Source organism: Diuraphis noxia, unplaced genomic scaffold (genome assembly GCF_037042655.1).
Source record: "Diuraphis noxia isolate RWA-SAM2 unplaced genomic scaffold, SU_Dnox_SAM2 contig0005, whole genome shotgun sequence".
Lineage (NCBI taxonomy): Eukaryota > Metazoa > Arthropoda > Insecta > Hemiptera > Aphididae > Diuraphis > Diuraphis noxia.
In genome coordinates, this window is record NW_028301715.1 from 49344099 (window position 1) to 49371709 (window position 27611).

General features: G+C 29.9%; 2 protein-coding genes across 8 annotated transcripts in view; one reads left to right on the top strand and one right to left on the bottom strand.

Annotated features, from left to right (window-relative positions):
• The first annotated feature begins 78 nt into the window (after positions 1-78).
• On the top strand, positions 79-5734 carry fidipidine (coiled-coil domain-containing protein 93). The gene is made up of 13 exons (XM_015523890.2): positions 79-248; positions 339-485; positions 581-694; positions 768-862; positions 933-1044; positions 2528-2674; positions 3158-3307; positions 3721-3878; positions 4000-4113; positions 4763-4974; positions 5050-5170; positions 5243-5327; positions 5404-5734. The coding sequence occupies exons 2-13, from the start codon at positions 405-407 to the stop codon at positions 5572-5574; spliced, it is 1560 nt and encodes a 519-aa protein (XP_015379376.1). The 5' UTR covers positions 79-248; positions 339-404; the 3' UTR covers positions 5575-5734.
• A 1009-nt stretch (positions 5735-6743) lies between these two features.
• Positions 6744-27611, bottom strand: part of Dscam2 (Down syndrome cell adhesion molecule 2) — a 146153-nt gene continuing 125285 nt past the window's right edge. For 3 of the 7 annotated variants that reach the window (XM_089228513.1, XM_089228517.1, XM_089228518.1), the window contains 20 exons: positions 25802-25921; positions 23480-23653; positions 23246-23396; positions 19018-19289; positions 17373-17664; positions 17131-17306; positions 16093-16233; positions 15831-15989; positions 15532-15649; positions 14264-14445; positions 13748-14020; positions 12927-13111; positions 12542-12791; positions 11878-12021; positions 11646-11789; positions 10176-10295; positions 9341-9480; positions 7412-7565; positions 7174-7267; positions 6744-7119 (listed from right to left, as the gene is read on the bottom strand). In XM_089228513.1, the coding sequence (XP_089084639.1) occupies positions 6915-7119; positions 7174-7267; positions 7412-7565; positions 9341-9480; positions 10176-10295; positions 11646-11789; positions 11878-12021; positions 12542-12791; positions 12927-13111; positions 13748-14020; positions 14264-14445; positions 15532-15649; positions 15831-15989; positions 16093-16233; positions 17131-17306; positions 17373-17664; positions 19018-19289; positions 23246-23396; positions 23480-23653; positions 25802-25921 (3494 nt within the window). In that variant the 3' untranslated portion in view covers positions 6744-6914. Of the gene's footprint in view, positions 7120-7169; positions 7268-7411; positions 7566-9340; positions 9481-10175; positions 10296-11645; positions 11790-11877; positions 12022-12541; positions 12792-12926; positions 13112-13747; positions 14021-14263; positions 14446-15531; positions 15650-15830; positions 15990-16092; positions 16234-17130; positions 17307-17372; positions 17665-19017; positions 19290-23245; positions 23397-23479; positions 23654-25801; positions 25922-27611 lie in introns of those variants that run through there. The other 4 variants (XM_089228516.1, XM_089228515.1, XM_089228514.1 and 1 more) reach the window with 4 other exon arrangements.

Genomic DNA, 27611 nt, shown 5'->3' on the forward strand with positions numbered 1-27611 from the left:
ATAGATAATATCTATTATCTATAAACCTTGATGGGCACTAACCAGGTCTTGTGATAACTGCCTTATCAAAATTGATAAGTGTAAAAATATTTACATCCCGGTATGAGAACGAGAGATAGAACAACAGACAACAGCAGCCCTGAATGATCTGATGTAACTCTAACTCTATCGAGTTCTCTAGTTCATCGAGTTCTTCAGTGTTCACGTTCTCACCATATGCAAGCTTAGCTTCAAACTTTCACAGACAGGTAAATTAAAGAAACTTTTAGATTTGTGAGAGTATATTTCATTGTTGTATGATTTATTTAAATTTAAATAAAATAATACCTTTTTGCTAGATGATCTGTTTGGTGCTACTACATTCTTGTCGTTAGCAGGCTGGATATTTTATAGAAAAATCTAACATGTCACTTAAGGAAGTGTTTAAGCCTAAAAGCTTGAAGATTTCGACCACGTTTATTGATGCTGATGGGAAAGAAAAACAGGTACATTTATGTGAATAGAATTTATGCTATTGAATAAAATAAACATGATCCGGATGATATATCTACATTTTTTAAATTGTCGGTTATATTTTCAGATTGAAACTAGAGAAGATGAAGAACAGTTACAGAAACTGCAAGAAATTATTGATATGTTAATTGCAGCCGGATATTTCCGTGCTAGAATTATAGGCTTATCTCCATTTGACAAGGTTTGACTAATAATTTTTTTCTTACTATACCAATTACTTATTTAGTGTGTTTAATAAATACATGTTCATACAGATTGTTGGAGGTCTTACATGGTGCATAGATAATTGTAATTTTGACTTGGATGTTGATCTGCATTTCGATGAATCTTTAGTCATTGGTCAAAAGATGTAAGTTTTTACCTAATTTTAATTCAGATTTGTGTACGATGTATTGAAAAATGTAAACTATTGTTATTAGAGCACTCACAGAAAAAATTGTCTCTGTTCTACCTAAAATGAAATGTCCATACCAGATTGAGCCGCATCAAATTCAGGGCCTTGATTGTATCCATGTCTTTCCTGTTGTTCAAGTAATTGTTTTTGATTATTGAATGACATGTTTATTACTCTACGAATCATTATTCATACATTGACTGCCATGTCAATGCTAATTGATATGTATTATCGGTTAGCCAAGAATATTTTTCAATGTCATTCCAAATTTATATTTACTATATTATTTGAAAAATCATTAAAAATATAAAAAATAAATTTATTACATCAAACAAATTTGAATGATTCTTGCTCACTGCCCATTTGTTTTAGTACATATTATTGTAGCACCATGAAAAAGATAATAATGTGAAACCATAATATTATTTATGGTTTGAGGGCGGTTATATAGGGTGGTAGTAACTACAAAGTTTCATGTTGTTAAAAAAAACAATGTTTTTATTTAAAAAATGTGTTTTTTAATATTTTTTATCCTTATAATTTTTTTAATTTTTTACCTTTTTGAATGATAACCTAGAGTTTTAATTTCATATTCCAAAGCAGAATATTTTTCTAAGTATTTTGATTCATAAAAATCTAATGTAGGGCGAGTAGTTTATGAGTTATAACTTTATAAGTATTTAATGTTTTGATTGGCAGAGTGGAGTGGTGGGTTACCCCGCAAAATGTTTATCCACTACACCAGTGTTTCTCAACCTTTTTACTGTGGCGACCCCTTTTTTAAATTTAAATTTTTTAGCGACCCCTACATATATATTTTTACATACTCGCTTAGATTATCATTATAAATAATCTAGAGTCTATAGTTACTACAAGTACTGTACACGAGAAATATAAAACAACGGTGCACGGCACGACGATGTTAACGATGAACTGTGACATAAATATATAATAATATAATATGTGCAGTGTGCACTGCGGCCGCGGCAGTGGCCTTATCTTAGGTTGATACTTGATAATCTATATTCAACGTTTATTATAGATTCTTTAATAGACGTCATAGAGTAATATCGCTTTAAAAATGATAATAGTGTGTTTTCCATTTTAATATAAATAATCTATACTCGTAATAGGTATGTAATATAATAATATTTTATTGATTTTATTTTTTTATTATTTGAGCTTTTAATTTTCGCATTGATTTAAATCATTCGATTGCGACCCTAAATAATAAGTTGGCGACCCCCTAAGGGGTCGCGACCCCCAGGTTGAGAAACACTGCACTACACCACTTCTCTAAACTTTAAATACTTATAACTCATAAACTACTCGTTGAAAATATTTAGAAAAATATTCTGCTTTGGAATATGAAATTAAAACCCTAGGTTTTCATTCAAAAAAGTAAAAAACTTAAAAAATTATAAGGATAAAAAATATTTAAAATTAAATTTTTTAATAAAAACATTGTTTTTTTAACAACATGAAACTTTGTAAAAAAATATTTTCAAAAACAGATACTTTTTGAAATAATGAGTGGTTCATGATAAAAGAATCACCCTGTATATAGTTTTTTTAAATTATATTCCAAATTGTTTAATATATTTTAAAATTAATTTTCAGTGGTTAGTGAAACGTTCCATAGAAAAGAGAAAAGAAAGAGGTGAATTTTTGATGCTCTATGCTGCTAATCAATTTGATAAGTTAATATGTTTTAAAACTCCTTCGGAAAGTGAACCTAAACGTAAGGAAAGATGTCTCTATCTTAAAGTAAGTAGTTTAATGTTAATACATTGTGATTTAATTGATGAACACTTGAATGGCTCACTTTATTTATGTCATTTAGTTTTTTTTTTCATTGTAATCACAAAGAGTGGTGAATATTAGAATTATCTATTTCAACCCTAAGCCAATTTCTATTTTTTGAATGTTAAGAGGTTATAATTATTACATGTTTTATACTTTTATGTTAACTATCATTTCTCATTTGTCCAATTCCCAAGTGGCATATCCTCTCTTTATTCACCTCTAATTCTATTCTAAATTTTATTTTTTTAAATACACTTCCTTTATTTATTTTTAAAATAAAACCTAAAAAAAATCTTATGAAATTCAAATTGTAAATTTACTATCATAAAATAATAAAATGTTAGATAAAACCACTTAGCACTAAACTCTTACTCTTAACTGACTTCTTCCTGAACTAAGCAATAATCAAACTAAAAAGTATGTTAATATGTACACATTTTTCAGAAATGTTTGGCTGGTAATAGGACAAATAAATCGTTTCACAAGGAAGAACAGAGGATAATGGAATGTATTGATAATATATCTGAACCTGAAGACATGGAAAGTTATGAATGGTTTATTAAAAAGCCTTTTGATGCCAATGACTTTATTGAGGTAATTTATGCTTGCATATAGACCAGAGGTATTCAAACTTTTTCAGCACGTGGCTCCTTTGTGTGTTAACAATATTTTTACGGCTCCCAAATTATTATGAAAAAATTGAAATAACAATGGATACAATATCGGAAATATGTTATATGGGTGATAATAACAGTGACTTTAGTACTAGAAATAAAACTTCAAATGGTCGGTTAGTAAGGTGTGTCATTTTCATTTCCATAATGATCGCAAATAATATTTATAATAATTATAAAAGACCTATGATGTTGGTTTTCTGTGATTTGACACGGCTCCCTTTGCAAACTTTCGCGACGCCCCTGGGAGCCGCAACGCACAGTTTGAATACCTCTGATATAGACATACATTTTTGTGTTAATAATTATCATTATTGTATTATTGCTATTTAGACTGCGATGACAGATGAAGAGAAAATTGCCAAGTTGGAAGAAGAAAATCAAAAACTAGCTGAAGAATTAGCACAAGCTCAAGAAGAAACAATTCAAATTGAGAGTAAAATAGAAAAAATAACTCTGCAGAATAACAGCATGGATGATGATAGAAGACGGTAAGGTGTTATAGCAACAAATTATGTGGTAGATAAAATATAAAAAAGATAATTATTGTTTAAACACAATCTTGGCACTGAATTTATTCAATATTTGTTGTCATACATTTTTTTTTCACAGAGAACACGAAAAAATTAAAATTCTTCTGATTGAGTATGAAAGAGTTAAAGAAACTGAAGAAAAATTCCAAAAAGAGTGTGAAAAAAAAATGGAAGAGTACCAGCAAAAAATAAAGTACAGTCAATTTATGTATACAAAATACATCTAGAGGACAGTACCCATGCATTTGTTATCTCTACCTTACATCCATATGACATAACAAATAATTGTTCACTTGTTTATCAAATTTTTATACATAAATACTATCTGTGTTTAAGCATCGGCTTTTATTCAGTATTTTAACTATATAGATATTAGCATTTTAATTCATATTTCACGTGTCCATTTAAAAGTTGAAATTTAAAATATCCAAAAAATCACAGATGCTTAAGCACAAAAAATGAACATACCTTTTAGTTTGATAATAATTAATAGGTCATTTCTCATATCACAACTAACAGCACACTGTTGATACTAGTGAATGAAAATTTGTCTTGTAGTTTATTTGTAAAACGGAGATAACAAACACATGGGTAGCGTCCTCTTAATGGACATCATTATATAAGACAAAGATTTGTAATAATTGTTTGACATATTAATGCGCTTGAATTGAACCTAGAATTATTTTTACTACTATTTTTTTATTTTTTTTTTGGAAACAAGATTCATTACATGATAAATAGTTAGGTACTTACACCGTGTCACTTGGCTCATTTGTTTTCATAGAAATCGGTTAATATACTTGATTGTTTTGAAACTATAATAATTTTATATAACCATATAGTGAAGCTAGAGCATTGCTCGAAGAGCCAGTAGAAGATGATTCTGAACTTAAAGAAGAATTAGACAATATAAGAAACATGGTGGAAGCAGCTAGAACAAAACTGAGTAAAAAGGCAAGAGCTGTGGGACTTATGAAACGGAAACTAGATCAAATACCCGACAGAGCTGAATTAGCCCAATACCAAAGACGATTTGTTGAACTGTCTAATGAAGGTATGTTCTTGGATGTTCTGTTTGGACCTTGTTAATCTTTTAATCGCCTTATTCATACGTTTCATGTTTATTTAGTATCAGCCAGGTATAGAGAGACAAAACGACATTACGCTCTCTACAATACCCTCAGTGACGTCCAAATGTACTTGAACAAAGAATTATCACTGTTGAGTTCAATTCTGGGCGCTTATCCTGAGTATATAGTCATTTGATCGTGTTACAGGCTACTTTTTCTTGCCTAAATTTTAATAAACCTTTTGTATTTTAGAGCGGAAAAGTCACCAGAGTCAAAAGAACAGTTTTTGAGGCAGTTGGAAAACATAGATGTCAGCGTAAAACAAACTTTGGACAGGGTAAGTCTTGGAAAATCATTTTTTTTTATACCGGATTTGGTTACGGCGACTACATGATTCTGTTTGTACTTTGTAGGTGGAAAGTAAAAGAAATAAAGAGCAAAGCATTAAGACTAATTTAAACAACCAGTTGGCCACTTGTATGTCAGTGCACCGTCAATATTTAGCTGCTGTAAAGGAGCTTGAGACTGAAGTACAAAAGAATCTCCAACTTCAAGAACAGATTGATCAACTTAAAAATGTTTGAGTCAATCGATAGGCAATCACCATACCTGTTCAATTAGTACATTGTATTCAAATCATTATTTATTGTTTTATTATATATATATATATATATATATATATTTATTATTTAAATAATCAAAATGTTTAAAATAGTTAATAAATATTATTTTATGAATATTAAATTTTCTTAAATAACAAAAACTAAAAATGTGTAATAAAAAGAGAGAGAGTATCAACACTCATTGCAAATTCATTGGTGCATGTATTATCCTGCGGTTACTGATTTCATTCGACATAGGAAATAATAAGTAATTAATATAATTATAAATTATGAATAGTTATTGTTACCCTTGGAATGTAAAAAGAGGTTGCTATAACATAATTCTATTATTATCATTGATCATTGGTAGCTAGGGACAACTTAATCCTAATCTCATCTTTGTTATTGTTTAATTCTCATGGCAACTATAACATAAGACCGGTCAGAAAAATACAAAAATATTGTACTCTCCCATACTCAACACGATAACATAGTGGTAATGCTTTCGATGTACCACAAATTTATTGAATGACACCGGCTATAAGGCATATACATTATACATGTCAAAAATCTATTGTATTGAAGTGTACCTATCTGAACAGCTGTGGAGAAATCTGAATGATTTTGAGGGTTGTTTTTTGACACAGGTCATGACTATAGTGAATTAGTATCGATTGATTTTTGATTTTTGATGTGCAGAAATTTAATTTGTAGTTAGGTTGAAAAGGTCAAGTCTAATTGTGCTACATGATGCATCTAAAATACATCTAATTCATTACCAACAAATCGTTACACTGTGTCACTTGGCTCTTTTGTTTTCTTAGAAATCGGTTACCTACCTAATATGTTTGATAGATTTGAAACTAAAACTATTTCATTTAACTGTATAGGGAAGTTTTGCTCGAACAACCAGTAGAAGACTGAAAGTGAACTCAAAGAATAATTGGACAATATTAGAGACATGGTTGAAGCAGCTAAAATGATGAAAAAATTACTGTGCTTGTAAGTAAAGAAAACAAAGAGCAAAATATTAAAATACTAATTTTTAGACAGCCAATTGTTTACTTTTACGTCAGCGCACCAGAAATATTTAAAGCTTGTACTGAAGTTAATTCGGTTGTTCATACCTGTTGAGTTAACATGTGAGTTCAAATTATTATTAATTTTTTTATTTATATATATATTTTAATTATTAAAACAATAAAAATGTTTAAAATTGTTAATAAATATTAAATATTAATGTATAACAAAATTTCTTAAATTAACAAAAAAAAAAGTGTAATAACAAATCTATTTTATTTATTAAGTGTAGGTACCAATATCTAAACGGCTATGGAATAATCTGAATGCTTTTGTGGGTTGTTGTTGGACACAGGTCTCGACCATAGTGTCGACTTGCCCAGGTTGAGTTTTTTCAAAGTGTCCGAGTTGCTGCTGTCAGTCTCTGCTCGGCGTGCACTGGTCGTGGGAAACAATGATGTGTTGGCCATCGATGAAGACCTTTTAGATCTGTTGGTCGGAAACCATCTGCAAAAGTTTATTTGAAAAAAACCCCAACAATAGATTGAGCTTTTTTTTTACCTAGTCTGTGTTCGTCTCGGCAGTGATTTTTGTTCAGTTGGTGGCGGAGATAAGTCTGATGAAGTACTGGACTGTGCTCGGCTGTATATGAAACCTGAAAACGAATCACAACATTACGTCAATTGAACAAATGGCTGAAAAATTGTTGACAAACACGAAACATCAGAAATAATTTATCGATTAAAGCAATATTGTAACGTGTTTGTCTGTTTAGCGATATATCACTGTGGACACTCGCTTGTAAGTTTTGTTTTGTTCAGATGATTGGACGATTCAATCCTACTTGACGTCATATTTTGATCGACATCAGAATCCGAATCATCATCCATATTGTGTGCGGAATGCTTTTCGTACAAATCTTGAGCCGATCTGTCGTGTCTGTTTTTGAACATCTGAAATTTTAAAAACTCAATAATATAATGGCACACACTGTATAAAACTGCCTGAAAATAACTATAAAGAGAGCAAGCAATTCATTCGTTTGAATCCTTTTAAATGTTTTATACCAAAATATTTATACAATTTATATATTATATTTTATTAAAATTTAACATTCATTAAGAGGACATCATATTATACGCATAATATGTGCGTTTTTATTTTTGTTTATTTGATAGCTTTAACCATTCATTTTTTTAAACTAAACTAATTTTCTAAAATTGATTACCTACTTAAATTGTATTTATGTTATCAAAAAATAACGACGTTATTAAGTTATTAATATTAAAGATATTAAGTTGTTACTTATCTGTTGTGAGATTTTGATAATTTACTGCAAATTCAGAGGGAGAAAAGTTGTCCTGACTAAAACAGTTTATTAATTTATACCATACAAATTAGTGTCCATGGTATGCAACTCAAATAATAGATAGTACAAATTGTCCGTTTATCTTTGTAGGTAGTTAAACATAATAAGGTGTCTTTACAGGTAAACATTTCAGGAGCAAGGTTACGTCAAACAGTTCAAAGATGTAATAAATTATAAATTATTTATATCTTGCCCTCGTTTTTTTTGGCGCATACTAGTTGCCTCCCAAAATGAAAATTATTTTAATATAACTAATGGGAGGCAACTAGCACTAGATTCTTTTCATTTATGATAACATTTAGGGTACGAGTTACCTAACGAGTTACCTTCGAGTTAGGATACGATTTAGGAGGCAACTCATATATAGTCGGGAGGCAATTCGTATAAAAATGATGGGTCTTTTTGACATCGGGAGGCAACTAGTGTGTGCCCGTTTTTTTTGTTGGATTTAATAAATATATCTGACTACAATGAAAACTAATAACCTCGATGGAATTTAATTTCGGCTTTCTGTGTTTTTTACCAATATAATATACTGTTCCAACTATCTGAAATATCTTAGTAATATTATTTGATTAAACTTACTATAGGTACTCAATATTCTACAAACGCATTTTAGATAAGATGTGTACCTACTTGAAAACTACATTTTCACAATTTAAACTATTATTAAACATTTGAAAAATTTGATTTTAAAATATCTATTGAATGTAAAGAATTTTAAATTATTGATACTTTTACACAAGTGACAAAAATAAATAAATAAATAAAATTCTTTACATAATGTTTGTAAGACACAAATACCGTCTTACACACATACTGCAACAGAACAAATTTCCGTTCACTATAGTTTCAATGATGTGCTGTTAGTGTTTATATTGCATATTTGAATTAATTAACCTATTATGAAACTTTTAGGTAGGAAAATTATTGGTGTTCTCTCTTAGATTTTTTACGAGATTTCAATTTTAAAGTGAAGTATGAATATTTTCAAAAATTAAAAAAAATAAACAACAAAAAAGTATATAGGTACAGATAATGTAGTCCTTACCTAAAAGTCTGATAATAGGTCAAAATTTACTTTCAAAGGTCAAAACTAACAGCACACTATATTGAAGCTGGAGAACGAAAAATTGGTATGCCGTACGTGCGTAATAACGTAATAAGACGGAAACAACACATACCTATGGGTGCGACGTTTTTTAATAAATTATTAAAAATACAGTATTTATTTTCAATAAAACTCAATAAGACTCAATAATGAAGTGCATTAAATGTATTTTTCAAAGTTTTTGTGCATTACATTCACTACCTATGTATATCTCACATGTGGCCCGAGCGGACGAATGAGTTACGTACCTTTGGTGGATGCGAGGGTGGCGCATAATTTTCGTGGACGGATTGCTGGCGGAGTGTGAGGTTGTGCAGCATTGGCATAGATCCGCGTTGTGTCTGGTCCACCGGAAACGTGGCGTACGGCGATATGTCGGCCGACGTCTCTGTTATCATTATCACATTGTAATATTATTAAAATATTCGTACAAAAACGGATTACAAAAATATAATAAGCAGCCGGCACACCACTGTATTGTAATTTATATGCTGGCGAATTGAAATTGAACTATTATAATATACTATTATGTCATGGTTCCAAAATCTATGCAATCGTTTATTGACATGAGATAAATAACCTAACATAACCCGAGATCGAACTTAGTCAAAACCCGAACCCTATTACAGCCAACGGAATGATCGCACATCACCTCGAATAAAATTTAGTTGTACCAATTATCATTTAATTGCAAATGGAATATTTGACAGATAAAGGTGCATAATATGATTTTACTTTTGGGTATAAGAATATGAGTGTAATATGTGAGAATTTTAATGAATAAATATTCGAAAATATTAGGTACCACGTGCATAGTTATCGAGTGTACAAAGTTATAACATGAAAATTTTAAGTTATAAATTAAATTTTGTATGATATACGATCATAAATTCGTCGAAGTGACTCAGTACCTACTCAGTGGTCAGTGGAAACACAACTATAGTGCCATCGACTTGAAAAATATGTAAAAACATGCTCTGTAACGTACATATTATGGTAAATTATTATAATAGTAGTGCAGTTTCTATAATAACTGATCAAAGTTTCCCTATTGTAAGTACGAACAATTTCCACATTACTTACCCGGAATTTTTTCTGAATTGGTCAGTCCCACTTTGTGGATAGTCGCGTAATATTTCTGATTTTCCGCACTCCTCCTGTCCCGCGTGTCTGTGGCGTTCTGCGCAGGGACGCTATCCCGTTCTGAAACACGAATTTTCGTGTGTCAAGTGTAAACGTAAAATATATAACAGAATTTATGGCACAAGATAATATAGGGACTGCCATGACACGATTGATATATTTTGTCATGGCCCCTGCAGACTGGCCCGCGTCCCTCGAATATCTACTGGAGGTATACCGATACCACATACCTTATTCTCAAAGGAGATGTCCTCCTAGTATTACCTATTGATATTATACATAGATTTGGTATTGTATATCTACACGGTTTTGAGTTAAAAAAATAATCTAATGCCATAACAATAATAACTATTAATACTTTAATTTCTGTTATTTTTCTTCATAACACAATATAATAATATAAATATATAATAAACGATGATCCACAAAGTAATATTCTAGTGATTCACTTATTGATTGACAAAGTAAATTAATTATTTTTAGATTTGGTTAATATTTTTAACCATTATTGCTTAGGTTAGGTTTCATTTTGTTTTATTGTTAAGTTGAATTGTATTTGGAGATTATTTAAAATATAATATTTGAAAAATATTTGAGTGGGTATTACTCAAATTAATACTATAAAGTATAACTATCTTATGGTATTTTTTAATACTTTATTTTAAAAGTATTTGAATAATTATCTAAATACTTTTTTTATAGTATTTTGTATAAAACTGCTATTAACTATCTAAGGGGTGGTCGTATTATTTCAATAATGAAAAGCAAGGCTCGAATTTTATAACGCTAAAAATAACTGAAATATGTGCTATAATACGCTATAAAAACATGAAAAATAATAAAATAATATGCTAATATAATTTTATAATATAAAATAATAAAAATTTATTCTGTTCACAAATTAAAAAAAATATATGAACGACAGTATATAACATTACACAAAAAGACAAAATATAATAAATACGAGCTGGGAATCATAATTGTTTATTATTCAATAGACCAATTCACTGGAATACTTTAAAATATATTTTAATATGAATAAAAATTTTGGTATTTAAATTTTTTCTATGGATTCAAACAAAATAATATAATTAAAATAAACGAAAATTTATTTTTATTTTTCAGATCACTTAATATAAACTAGATTCACGGATATACAAAATAAAACATTATTTTATGCAAATTACCTGCAATAACCTAACCTCAATTAATATGCAAATAATAGCGTAATAAAATTTCACATTTTTTGGAGTTCATGATGCATAAAACAAATTAATAGCTCACTCAGATTTTTTTATTTATACCCTATGACAATATTAGCAAGTACTATAAAATCCGAGCCCTGATAATAAGTATCATGAAGTGACATCGAACATGACGAAAAAATACAATCAAAAGTGTTAACCATACTTCTTTTCAAACAGACAAACACTGTGCAAACGACCGCTAGAACAGCGACGAACGTGCCCAATACTGGAATAGCCATTTTCATGTCCATGTAGTAAAACGGGCGAGATATTTGACTCTTCTCGACCAGCTCCGGCGGAGGCTCTTCTGCAAAACGGACGAACGAAAATGGTCGATTGGTTAGTACATTTATTACCGACAAACAGTTTGCCGATAGATCGGACGAGGGGCTCACCTCCGTTTTCAGTCAGCGTGAAAAAGTAATAGTCCGCCAACGTCGACCCGGCGGCGTTGTGGCCCTCGACTTGCAATTGGTACTCTGTAGCAGGCATCAACCCGGTTATCGTGAATTTCCTCTGGTTTCTTAGGTTGTCGGCGGCTGAAACGGTCGTTAAACGAATATAATATTATTGTAATAATTATTAATTACAATCCCACGAATAATAATTGTCAAGTGTAATTTATTTCATTGCAAGCCTTTGCCAAAAAAACATAAGTTTGTATACGACGACAATTAAATGGATACAATAATAATATAGTAATAATTTTGATAAAATATAATAAAGAACAATTTGAAGAAATTCGAGATGTGGTCTTGATTTATTCTAAAATCAACAGTCGGTGAAGCGAAGACTGAAATTAATAAATGTTTGAGATGATAAACTAATTAATAAGTGGAGTCAAATTAAGAGATTTTCGATTCAGTCTGCAAGTGTAGAACATAGATCAATAAGTAGGTTTAAAGGTTTAATAAATAGGCGGCAAAGCGCACATATAGGAATCGACGATGAACTCTCTATCGGTTGATAATAAATCCTCAGTAGCGTACGAGAGATCTCAAATATAGAACATATTATCACAACATTTCAGTGGTTAGAAAATAATAAATATACACTCACTCGTGGTCCAGTGCGGTTGTAACATCGGTCGGTGTCTGACGACAAACCTGTCGATCGAGCAGTCGTTGTCTGGCCAGGCTTCTAAGTTCAACCGCAGGTATGTGGAGTTGGGCTTCAGGAACAGCGATTTTTTCGGCACTCCGGGTCTGCCACCTTTCGTCTTGGCCGTTACCATGGCGCTGGGCGTGGAGCTGCCCACCTTGTTGTTGGCCACGATGTGCGCTTGATAGGTCTGGCCGCACGCCAAGTCCTGCGAACCAAAATTCATAATTTTTACCGCGATTGTACAGTTATACCGAACGTTTCTTAAAATCTCAACACCTCGAAATTATCAAAGGAATTTCAAGAAGATTTGAGAATCGATCGCCGGGAAGAACACACTCACGTTCAAATAGTACGACGTCGTGTGTCTAGGGATCGACACTTGTCGATACGGTCCTCTGGGGTGCATGTGATATGTCATGGTGTAGCCAGTGATTGGTGCATCGCCGTTGGATGACAGCCGCCAGTGGAACACGAGAGTGGAACTTGTTGCACGAGCGGTGTACAAGATTGGTGGTTCCGGGGGCACTGCAGCGAAACAATATTATATAAGTAAACTACACATAGGGCTGGAACAGTGTTTCAAATTATTTTATATTGATGCTTATAAATTATAAGTTATAATATACTATCTTGTATTTTTTTTACTACCGGTTTATGGATGGGTATTATTATAGTCAGATGATATTGCGGTATATTCGTATATTTGGTAACTATATACATATACTGGCATAGCGATTATGCATCATAAGATATTATTATTGATGGTTAAAAATAAATAAATAAAGTTACCCTACTATATAATTTTTTGATTGATATGATTATGGAGATTTTTTTATTAAAATTAAATATTTGATAAAATTAATAAATTGTTCAAACAATTGAATATGAATTGATTATCTCGATTTATAATCATAAACAAATTATTTTATAAGCTGTTTAAAATTGAGACTTTAAAATCACATCTATTTGATATTAAGTTTGTAGTAATATATAATATTTATTCAATAATACGAAAAACTGTCTGTGGTCCTTAACATTGCAAACTGCAGTTGGTTTGAACTTTGGTAGACACGTAATAATATAATATTAATATATATATATATATTTTTTTTTTTTATATGATTTGCAACTTTTGCCGAAAAAATGTCACACCAAACTCACCCTGAACGATTATTTGATAGATTATCTCATCGGCTCCATGAATGTTTTCCACATGACACGTGTAGTTGTCACTGTTCGATCGCTGGAGGGACGTGATCGTCATGTCACCGTTTTCTGTCACTTGCAAGTTACCGTCCCAAGACTGAATGGCCCTATAGCTTTTTAGCCACTGCCTCTTGACGGCGGGCTGGCCAACGGCTGTGCAAGGCAGTTTTATGAACGTCCTCCAGGGTCTCTCAATCAGACCACCGAACGAAACGATTTTCGCGGGAACTACTCGGGTAATAACACAAATTTTGAAATTCAATAATGCATATAAAATTATAAAAAAATATATTCAAATTTGTATATAATATTATATTATATATAAAGATGATGAGTTTATATGATTAAACCCACTAATCTCTGAAAACTACCTACTGATTTATTCCTTGAGATTGGGAGGGTGTATTAGTTTATTTATTTGAACCTCTATAATTTTGTCTCAAATTTTAATATGCACGATATTTCACTTACTTTTGGTCGTCGATAATATCTGTGTTGCTATTTTTGAGCTCTGACCTTCGCCTATTTTCGTGGACGCTGTCACCCAATATTGGTATTCCAAGTGTGGCTGTAATCCTTTGGTCTCATACGTTAGATGATGACTTGGCAACGTTCTCTTCATGTGGTTTAACTCCTCTTCGCCTTTCATAACTCTACAAATATCACGAATGCATGTATTATTATTATTTTTTATAATTGTATGGGTATTTATATTTTATAAAAATTATGTAGTATTGTGAAGAATACGTTTTAAATTTAAATTTAAGTTTGAATTATATTATATTATTGGTACTATATTTGTATTATACTTAACAACTATATAATATGTATAATGTATATATGATTCTTGATTTACAAATAAATAAACTATTATTATCAAATATATTATTTTTAATTATTTGAATTTGAAGTAGTGTCACTAGGCACCCTCTTCTATCACGTCACCACGCCTTGTAAAAAATATAATAAACCATAAGAATTACCTATTGTATATAATAATAACAGATTGTATATTTTAACTTTTCTAAATAAAAAAATAAAAAAATAATTTGAAGTAGGATGATTTCTTTGAAATATTGATACGATATTTGTAATATATAATGTGTAAGTAATCAGGCATCACTACCAGTATCTACCTACCTACAGTAGAATAGATAATTTAATGGAATTCAATTAATTTTGTCGTTTTAATATCAACAGAATTGTTCTCTGTTTAATTACAATTTGAAATCGCAGTTATTGTGTATAAAAGTGTTATTATTATTTTTTTTTTATTAGGGTTAAGGCTTCGACAACTGAGGTCATTAGCCTGGGGAACTGTAAGGGAAGGTACTGTAGGTTTTTAACACGTGGGTTTTTTTTTGGTAGAATTTTGAATGGGCACCCGTAGGTTTCTGCCATGCCCGGTTTGGGGGCGGCGGCCTCTCTCTCCAGACATCGCGAAATGCCCAAAGAGCGATGCCGCCCGTGACCGAGATTCGAACCGGCGACTGCGTGCGTCGCAACAAACGCCTTAGTCCGCTCGGCCACTCCACCCCCAAAAGTGTTATTATTTACACAGTTAATGAAATAAAAATAAAATTTGTACCATCCGAACATAAATATGTATTTATTCAACCAAAAATGAATTTGTATTCAAAGCACAATTTGAATTATTTTACTTAAATACTCAACATGTCACACATAATTATATTCAGTAGGTATATATTATTATTTTCGTTGTATTCAATTGATTTTACCTGGTGTATAAATTGTATCGCAAGAGAATGCCGTTTGAATACTTTGGAGGGGACCAGGAAACTGTCAACGATTGTGCAGAAGCTACGGCGATTTTTATATCTTCTGGCGGTCCGGGAGCTAGAATGGTACAATATAGTAAAACGTCGTATTATTTTATTGTTTTTGAGTGATTTTAGAAATTTTGCCATTTTCACATAGATCAATAATATTACTGCCGATCATTAAGTCATAACAGTAGGTGATAACCATATTATCTAGGTACATAAATATTAAATATAATATATTATTATAATCATACCGTCTTGATCGGTGCAACACGTGATCGGCTTGGAGTTTTCACCGGTTCCGATCCGAGTGTACGCGGCGACCTTAAGTGTGTAATTAGTGTATTTGTGAAGTCCAGTTAGGACGATGGTTAGCGACGGTGTTCTCCGGTTGCCAATTTCGATGTCATCGTCTGCAACATGATCGCATTATTATACATCAATACGCTATTATTAAAGTAATCATCGCAAGTCATTGATTAATTGATTACTGCAAAACGCTCATTGGCGGTCTACCTCTATCTATGGAGTCATAAGTCACCACATATCCTTGGATCACTCCGTTCCAATGTTGCATTTCTGGGTGTTTCCAAGACATTTGTAACGTCTGTGAGCCCAGCGACGAACAATGCACGTCAAGTGGATAACTGGATGGCACTAAAATTGGATAATATATATATATATATTGTATACACACAGACAAGGTGATGATTAGATAAAGGAGACTTTATAAAAACGAATTAGGTAAAGTGTATGGAAATGCTTAATGTAAATGATTAAAATTTTAAATTCATTACAGTAGGTACAACACATTATTTTACTATGTTTTATTGTTATTATATTTAATTTATAATACCAATGAACACCACTTATTTAAAATTCAAGTTTTTCAGAAAACATCAATGCACATTGAACTATATTTTAAAGTATTTAAAACAAAAATAGTATTTAATGAGCATAATATCTATTAGGTATTTTAAATTGGACGCGAATTTGTATTGTACATAAATAAGCCAGGATAATGTGTAATATTTAAATATTTAAGTACGTATAAGTAAAGTAATATATTATTACTTTTTCAAAATATAATACATAATGAACATGGAATATTTTAACATATATTACATTTTTTAAATTGTAATCGTGTTTAAAAAAAAGCACTGAATAGGAAAACTAACATTTAAGTATTAGATTTTACGACATTTTCTATTACGATTTACAACAGATGAATATATTATTTCTTATAGAATAATGATCGTAGACTTAAGTCAATATTTCTGTGAATAAGTTAAGTATAAAAATACGAACTATTAAATAAAACATAATATTAAGTACTTATTGTTTATAAAAACTATTATTTATTGGTAATATATATATATATATATAGTATAATTTACTTCAAAATATGCTGACTTAAAAATTAACGTGTTTTATTTCATTTGGGGTGTAATTTTCAATCAGGATTAAGAAATCTGCATTCAGTAATATAATATTCATCAACACAAAAATAAACTTCCTATTTGTAATAACAGCTGTGAAACGTAAATAAAATACCGTCTTCCATGGTCTGCGCTGTGGTCGGTTCAGATAACGGTCCATTGCCGACTTCGTTGAACGCTTGCACCACGATCGAGTATCTTTTGAATTTAATCAAATCCACCAGTATCAACTCTCCACCGTCTTCCCCATCGCCATATACCGTAGTCATGTTGTGGGCCATGATATCCATGCTAATCAACAAAATAAATAAAAATAATTTTTAATCAGACCTAACAGTGAACCTTCGTCCAATTTACCTCGCTTCTACGAAACCGATGTTGTACCCCAACACTATTCCATTCCTCTGATCTTTCTGAGGTGGTGACCAAGTGACGAGTAATTGCGTAGACGACAAAGACCTAACTTCGATTCTTGTCGGTGGGCCACTGGGTCGTTCGGGATTGGTGATCGCCACCAAATCTTCACTGGCTGAACTCCAGCCGGCATCACCGGCAGCAATCACTCTTAGCAAATATTTGGTGGCTGGTTGCAGTCCGCTCACGAGTGCCGTACGGACGTTACCATTCACCTCGGTCGGGTCCCACCAACCTGTTAGAATATTAATACCAATATTAATAATACTACTAATAACAAAAAAAAAAAAACCAATTCAATTGCATTAAAACGGAGATGTATATGTATAAGCCACTACAGTTAAACAATAACTATATAATTATTAGTGAATTAATAAAGGAATTGAACATTTAAAGTTAATATATATATACATATATATCCGATATTTGACTTATCTATAGCACGCGACTTATAATTTTAACACCGTTTATACAAAACATACGAACAACAAACATTATTCATTAGTTTTCAAACATTATTCGATCGTAGTATACTAGTATGATCGCTTGAAACCCATTTCACTTTAACTACCGATATAATGGCTTCAGAAATTCCCCTCATATTTACACTCTCAATTCATACTTGTTTATATAATATTTTTTTTAGCGTTCAAAGCTTAACCAGACTTACTAACATACCAATGATAGGCGGTACTTGAGGGTGCAATAATTCACCACAATTTATAAAACATTCACCTCGCACCCTCCAAACAACACTTCATTAATCACTATACATTTTACAAAATTACTTTTTTTTCTTAAACTATTAAATATTTGTTAAGTGTTTGATATTTTGCTCTTTACAACGATAAAGTTTAATAATAAAATCAAAAAATTAATCAAATATTAATTATTTAATTTTGATATAAACAAAATGAATGATTTGATGAGTAAATATTACAAACGACAAAATCTAACTTTACTTATACGGCGTTATTATGATATTATTATATGGCGCTTTATTATCAAACATTAAGTACTGTATAAAACTAAACAAAATATTTGCCTTATACTATCTCACTCTTATTTAAATATTTTGAGTACTAACTAAAAAGGTTCAAAATAAAAATTGAAATTGAAAAAAACACTGACATCGATAAAAAAAAAAATGTTATAGGTGCACTTCTTAACTGAAGTCTTGAACCATTAATTTTTTTTTTTCACCTCACACTCTGTTTAACAGTGTTGACGGAGCAAAAGTACCACTTTACCTATAATACAACAGAAGAGGCAATTACACCTCATGCCCATTCCTTAAATGCCTCCTACCATAGGAGTCCTATGCAAATATTATACGATATAGTATACCTAAAAATGCATTTAATATACAGCATACGTTTAAATAAGTTTTTTTTTACATAAATACATTTTGCGTGCTTAGTTTGTCAACATAATTTTACGTTCTGTTTTATGTTTTAGGTATTCCACCAATCATTGACTGATCACTATAGTTTTGCAGATCACGAGGTGCACTTTTGTAAGTCTATATAGTAACTATATTTTTACTAACCGTTTTTGAACTAAAACTTTATTAACAATCATGACATACCGTCGGCCTTTTTGTGCTGTACAATATATTTGGATGTTTGGTCGCCATTGTGTTCCCATTGCACGTTGATCGTCGTACTAGTCACAGTGATCACCCTCAAGTCATTAGGTCTGTTTGGCGGCTCCTGAACGTACAATTGCACCAATTGCTGGTCTCTGCCGTACATGTTACTTGCTTGACACACGTACGAACCACCATCGTCTACTTGTACGTTGCTGATTTGCAATGAAGCAATAACTTTTTCACCAAACGTTTGTTGTCGTTCTATAAGTCTAAATCGGACAAAACACACAAGTTAAAAATAGGGAAGTATAAAGAATATCTTGCAGAATCTCCTATAAATTACAGTGCATAAAAAATCGGTAAAAACAAAGAGGGATTAACAGCGTTGATTTTGTACAATTTTTATGTTTACTGTATAAATATTTAATTAGACAACTTAAAATAAAATAAGAAGTAAGAACCATTTGAAAAAGTTCAAATGTTTATTTTTCTATCGCTATGAAGAAATTTAATTCGGTATTTTGATAATATTGATTATAATAAAAGTATAGTTTGCTTCAAGTTAATCTTTCAAATAAAAACTTCCAATTTTTTTGTTGACATTCATGGAAAGGACGCATTCCTCAAACTGTATTTCTAATTAATAAGTACATTGTACATTAATAAGTTACATTTTATAAATTGTCAAAGTAATGTATTTTGTATTTTATAATACATACACTATAGTTCTACGTACGTCTGTACACTACACAACTATATAATCTATAAACTTTATTTGCAAAGTAAACATATAAATCAAGTATGGTCTTGAAATGCAAGTTTGTATGGCTGATACAAACTGTATGCTGGCTATGAGTTATTTTCTGTGCAAAATAAATGTAAATATTTTGGGAATTTGTAAAATATGAATATTATACGAAAGAGAGTTGTCTATTCATGAGAAATCTTGACATTAACTCTACATACCTTTTTCAATGAGAAGTCCCAAACAAACACAATCGTTAATAAGTTGACTTTTTATAAGAGCTCGAGATAATAATTTATAATATACGCTTACCGTATTTCCAGGAAACAGTTATTATATAAATAGTATTCTTATTTTATAATAATATGTAAGGTATATACAGTGTCCCACAGAGATCTGACATTCTGACAAATGAAATAACTTTTGTTCTAATCAATATTTTTTTTAAATCTCTTTTAAATATAATCCATAGACACTTGCGCTACATTTTTTATTTTTTAATACTGAAAATAAAAAACTTAAAAATTGATAATTTTTTTTTGAAATATTCAATATAGCCAATTCGTAAATTTGATTTTCAGAAAAATGTATATGGTAAAAACACTTATTTAAGTCAAAAGGCTGATTTTTTACAATTTTTTTAAATATCAATATTTTCGTTAGGTAAATTATAGTAATTTATAGTTTATACATCACATATTATTAAAATAAATACAATAAAAATAATAATTAGGTTTTAACATGCACTTATTTAAAAATGTTCTTATAAAATATTTTTAAAAAACTTTATTATTATTTGAAATTACAAGGTTTCTAACATATTAAACTATATCGTAATTTACTTTACGAAAATATTGATATTTAAGAAAATTGTAAAAAATCAGCCATTTGACTTAAATAAGTGTTTTTACCATAAACATTTTTCTAAAAATCAGATTTATAAATTGGCTATATTGAATATTTAAAAAAAAATTGTTATCAATTTTTAAGTATTTTCAGTATTAAAAAATAAAAAATGTATTCTAAAAATATAGCGGAAGTGTCTATGAATTATATTTAAAAGAAATTTTTTTAAAATATTGATGAGAACAAAAGTTATTTAATTTGTCAGAATGTCAGATCTCTGTGGGACACCTGTATATATAGGATGATTCTCAGACTCACCATGCATGCTCACTCACTTTTTCCTTTAATAATAAATTTATGCAAGTTTTGATATTTGGAATATTTAAATATACTCAAAGACCATTTCCTAAGGTATAAAATTCTTTTATACCTATTATATTATTTAAGGGGATTTTTCCGGTGAAGATACAAATTTCTATTTTTTAAATGAGAACTCCTATTTTTTAATAGTACCTCAGTCCTTAGCTATTAAATGTTTGCACTAATAATAATTGTACCTACTTAAAAATTGTTTTACAAAAATGTAAAATAGGTGTAATATTGGATCTAATATTTATCAAACTTGTACCATTTTTATAAATTTTTTATTTTGATATTAATTATTAAAATTTTCAAAGCACTTAGTCCCTATATTTTCTAAACCCAATGTTATGGAACTTATTATCCTTAATACACAAAGTTAAATAATTCAAAAACCAATTGTTTGAATGCTGAATTAGGTACATGAAAAAGTTGAGAATAATTATCCGGTAAATAATTTATAGTCAACAAAGTGGGTTCTTATTTAAAAAAAAAAAAAAAAAACAAAAATTCGTGTTTTCATAGGAAATTTCTTAAGTAGTACAAAAATCTCAAGAATTTATTATAGCCTTCAAGTATATTTAAAAATTTTAGAAATCCGATTTTGAATCACTGCAGCATTATTGAAAAAAAAATATGGTAAGCATGCTGAATGAATCACCCTGTACATAATTATAATTGTAATTACACGTCATATAATTATTATCAAACACTGCGGACTGCAGATTATATCATTATTATGATTTATGATATATTACATTACATTATTATCGTGTCGGGGATTGTAATTTTACATCCAAGACTTGGTGTATATTATTATGTGATATAATAAAACAGGGGCGGAGTGGCCCAACAATTCTTACCGGGCAAACAGATATTTTCAGGCCATTTTTTTCAAATTTAATTTCTTACAATTTATTGTCTTACTGCTAGATGTGTGCTTACCATTTTTTTGATTGGGTGAAGTATAAAACAATTTATTTAGCCTACATATTGCTAGAAGATATTATCAATTTATTATTATACACATTTTATATTCTTCCTAGCTTCTATTGTAAAGTAGGTAGTAGGTATCAACCATAAAAATGTTTATTCATTATAATATCAAGTATTTGAACCAAAAAACTCCTTCTAAGTAATCTTATAACTGAACACAGATATTATTTTATATTAACACAAATATATCATTACTATAGAAATTTATTTTTTATACTTATATATTATAAAAACACTTAAGCTTCTTGGTTTAGGAAATTTATTAAATAATATTTTACAATAACAATTTGCTTAGTAAATTATTATTACTGCCCAACTCGTTAGTAATGACAGCGTTATCTACTTCTTAAATAAGAAAAGTAATACCATCAGCTTATTTGCATGAGCATAATATATTATGCATTGACAAAAATTTAAAAATTTACCTAAATTAAAAGTAATAACATACTACCAGAGTAGGGGGTATTTAAATACAATTTTATTTATATAATATTTTACTATAAAAATATGTTTATTCGAATATTTTTTTATTCCAAATTATACTAATTCAAATAATTAACTAGATAATATTATTTTGCCCAACTCTGCATACTACAATATGTCAATACCTACCTTTGAAATATTAATTAATTTTTTCACACTTTTTCCCAATCACAGACAAGAGCCTTTTATTTTTATTTTGTTCCCTCTCATGTCCTCCTTTTCGTTTGTTCTGGTTTTTGTAATTTTTATGAATATTGAAAATAAAAAACAAATAGAAAATTGCACATTAACTTATTAAAACTTTACGGCTTTGTTTGGATTTATTCCGTATTGATCGTATTATCGCAGATTATACAAACTACAAACATAATCTGTGGTATTTGGTATTATTAAATAAAAATGCAAACCTGTGATGTTATTTACAACCATTGTCATATAGGTACTTTGTTGTTTTGTGTCAAATACAAAATAATATACCCCGTTTGAATAACTATTTATAGATTGCCTGTTTTACTTGTCTATTATTATGATAAAACGACCGATAATAAGAAAACGAGTTATCGCAACATAGAGTATTTACTACTTATAATTGGTGGTTCACATATCACATTATTAATTTGTTTTCGTTGTTTTTACAATCATCAAAAACAGCTAAATATTTTAAATATTAATTATTTTCATCACACCAGGACCAGGCCACTTCTAATATAAGCAAGCCAGGCCACCGGGCATTGTCCCGGTTGCCCGGCGGGCCACTCCGCCCCTGTAATAAAAGCTTATAAAATGCAGATTTACCGGAATTTGCTCGACGTCATCGTATCGGTTTTCCCGTTTTTAAACCATTTTACTTCGATCGGATGGTCACCCGTCACGTTACACTGCAAAGTGGCCGTGTCTCTTTCTTTGGTAGAAACCGTTCTTGAAGTCGACGAAAACAGTGGCGAAGCTGTGCATAAACGATTTTATAGATTTTAATAGAAACACTGAAACACTGTATTACAGATATACGAATAGTTTGAGCACACTCACATTTAACGTTGACTTGGATCACTTTTCCAATCGCGTTTCCTATACCGTTGGAAGCCTGACAGAGATAGTATCCTTGTTTGTCTTCTTTGACGTTTTGCAGCAACAGCGAGTGATTGCTAAGTACTTTCGTGTGTATTTTTTCTTTTAGCTCTTCGTAGTCACCAGATTTACTCCCTATTTCGATACACGCAACAACATTAATTATTAATCGAATCGTTATCAAACGAGCCTATAATGATATCAAGTCCGCATGTACACGACATTACTGTGTAGAAACGCGAAACACAGAGGGAGAGAGAAAAAACACCGTTGTTTTAAACACATTACTGGTATAGTTGCGAGTTGCAACTTGCAAGTAAAGTATAGTATATTGGTTTTTATTTCTAATGGAGTTTAAGTCTTGTAAATCGAGATGAAAAACGTAGTATCATTTTTAAATTATTGTTACAAGGTTGTTTAATATTGTTTTAAGTCTTTGCAATAAATGTGTTTTAAAAAAAAATTATTTGAAATATTGTGATTAAATATAATTTGTAATTTCCGTAGTATATTATTAACTTTTATTAATTTTAATTATTTTATTATTAACATCAAATTAAACGAGATAAATTTAAATAAATAATGAAAATCATCAAGTCAATTTTCTGTTATAAAAATATGTATGTTCACTCATATTCACGGAAAAATAAAACGTCAAAATAATATGACAGCTGCAGTGTAGAGGAATGACAGATCTATAGAGACGCTCTGAAAACTACCACGTTGTATTATTCTTCAGAATAATACGAGAGGTCATTTTTTGGAAAACCTGTCAAAGTTTATGTATTCTTATGATCATTCTGAATTCTGTGAAACGCGTTTCTATGTTCTAGATATTTCATAACAATAGGGTTCATCTAATTTTCAAACGTGCAAGTTCTTTTAAGAAGTCATCAAACCATTATGAACAATTTTTCAGTCTACTGCTTAAATGTAATTGGCTCCTAAACTGGAAATATTTTTGAACATTCTTCCCTCCAAATATTCGCTCTACTGATTTTAGAAATTTTATCGAATAGTGTTCATCATTTATTTTTGTCACACTTTTATTAGTGACCAGCCTTTAGAAAAAAGTTCTATACAGATGTAATAAATAAATATATATATATATATATATAATACACGAAATTTGTAATAAATAAAAACAAATAACCATCGAAAATTCTAAAAATATACGTTTACCGACAACATTCAAGATTCGTTGAATTTTGTGTTGTCTTAAAATATAATATTCTTCAACTGCTGATTAGGTATTGAGTCATAATTAATAGAGTGCCATAGAACATTACTTATAATTATAAATGTAGAAATTTTTAATGTGTATTCAACTCTCAAAATTGTAGACATATAGTGAACAAAGGATATTGGAACTTGGAAGTATGGTTTTAAATTACCATTAAAAGCTTTCATTTCATTTATTCTTTCTCTTTGTTCCATTTTATTAAGGTCAACTACAAAACGTTTTTTTTTCAACCCCTTTTTATTAGTAACTCTTTTTCATATATTTTCTTTGGAACTTCTTGGTAATTTATGCGTATAATAATAATAATACAAATAATACAATATATAAATCATTTCACCACAAACGCTAAATAATTCAAATTAAAATAACATAAAGCAACGAGAAATATTCACAAAGACACCTAGTATATAAGCTAAAAAGGTATCAATAATATCGGATAATATTAATTTTATCAGGTATACCAAAAAATAAAGTGTGATTCATTTAAATATTTAATGTATTGATTATGTTCAGTCACCAAGCGTTGTTTATTTAATTTTTTCTCGAAATATAATTTGTCCTGAAAAATGCCTATTTTTAAACTAAAGTTAAATAATAATATGACGTATTGAATACCTGAAAGTAAAATAAAAATATTGTAATTTATTAAGATACGAAAAATTGTTTATGAATATTATTATCATAACACGATTTATTCAATCGAATGGAATGTATTTTTTTACATTTGGATCAATCTCGACATGAAGTATAAATATTCGTTTCTTTACTTTTAGAGCCTAAAATAAACATTTAACTATTGAATTTGTGTTTATTTGATCAATAGGAAAAAAATATATTTTATGTGGTTATGTTCTAGATATACGTGGTTTCACCCAAATCACATGGTTCAAACAGTAGGAAAGATTAAGTTTAGCAGACGAAAATAAAGACAAAGAAAAGGTACGGAAGCGGACTTTCCGACTAATAATAAAATATATAATGATATTTGTTATAGGTTATGAATGTTATGATATTTAACGTATTGTGTTAAAAACACTGACCGGTAGCTTTTTTCCAGACGACTGTGGGCTTGGGTACGCCATCGGCTTGACAATCGATGATTAACTGTCGGTTCCTTTCGATGTCCACGTCCGTCGGTTCGATGGTCCACTTTGGCGGCACTGTTTGGTGGTGGAAAGAGGGGGGGAGAACAAAAACAGACCAAAATGAATTATCGAAATCGATTTCGACACTGCTCTACGTACAATACTTGAAATACCAATCATTGCAGACAGTTTTAACCGACCGTCTTTATTTGATAATTATGACACGTCGTTAATCGACAGTGGTACACGAAATTTTTACACCGTAATAATTACTGTACACTGCAATCGCGGTGTAGGTAAATACAATAAACGATTTTAGTTTCAGTACATGCCACGACGGCTTCCCAACAAAACATATTATTTTCAAGCACCCAAGTGGCGTGTAAAATATGTATTGTAGGTATATATAATATATGTAATTAATATTTGATACTGTCAATAAACGATGGCGGCGCCGCGGAAACAATGCGAAAGCAGACCCGCGGCGTCGTCGGTTAAAACGGAAAAAAAAAAAAGGTATATATAATATTGTAATATAATAATATATTTATTATGTATATTATATATCAATATATCTTATATCGGGTGATAAACTGATATATTATTATTTAAGTGGAAATTAAACGATCTCGATTAAATGTTTCAAATTTTGATCAGGGTCTGGAGATACTTCGGTGGGTTCTTTGAAAATATAAAACAGATATGAAATTATCAGTGTTTGAAAAATGATATAACTCGCCCGTGTGGAAATAAAGACCATGTAACGCTTCTTAGAAAAAAATATTTTTATGATATTGTATTTCAACATAATATTATATCTTTATAAAATGTTGTTTAATTTTGCTATTTGCTTTAATTTTATTAAATTTTTATTAAACGGCTGTTTACACTGTAATAAAATATGTTCAACTAAATGTAATCACTTAAATAGAACTTAAGAAAATTGTTGAAAATGCGCCAGTTTTATTTTCACATAAACACCGCAGAAAATATTTTTCAGTAAGTTTAACACATAAAATTGCAAATTTAAGCATTACTATATGAATATTAAAACCATCAAAACCATCCAAAACTATTCGAAACATTTAAATATTGACGTAAGTACTACAGTTTTTCATAAAATTGGAAGGAAGTGTTATTAATTAATTTTAGGTTTGAAATATGGTTAATAAAATAATAAATAAAGAAGACTAAAATAACTTTAGTTCTTTGAAATAACTTTTTGTAACTAAAGAAATTAAAAAGTAATGTTAATTAAATTCAAAAACAAATAATTGAAGAGTGACGAAAAAGTTCATCTATAATCATTAGTTTTAAATTAAATAATATTTTATATATTTTGTACCGTGTGGTGAATATAATTGTAACCGTTTCTTTTTTAAAATCGAAATTTAACAGTGTTGTTTTTCTTTAATCTGAGTGTTTAATAAAAAAAACCTTTATTTATTTTATTACGTAAACTGCATATCAAAGACAGCTGCGAATAAGGTAAGGTGCATGCGCATCAATATTCATATATTTATATAATTTCATATATTATATTGTATTTATTAGATTTTTATAATTTAATAATTAATATTTTATTACTACGGTGTACTCGATCGTTTTCGACCTCGAGAACCCTCCGACGATCAGGAGGAAGGTAATAGCGCAATTTTAATATTTATATCTGGTAGCTTATTCTCCAGCTCTTATACGAGTAGAGAACAATACAGATCCTTTAGTGGAACTCAATAAATCAACCAAACATCATTTTTATTTATAA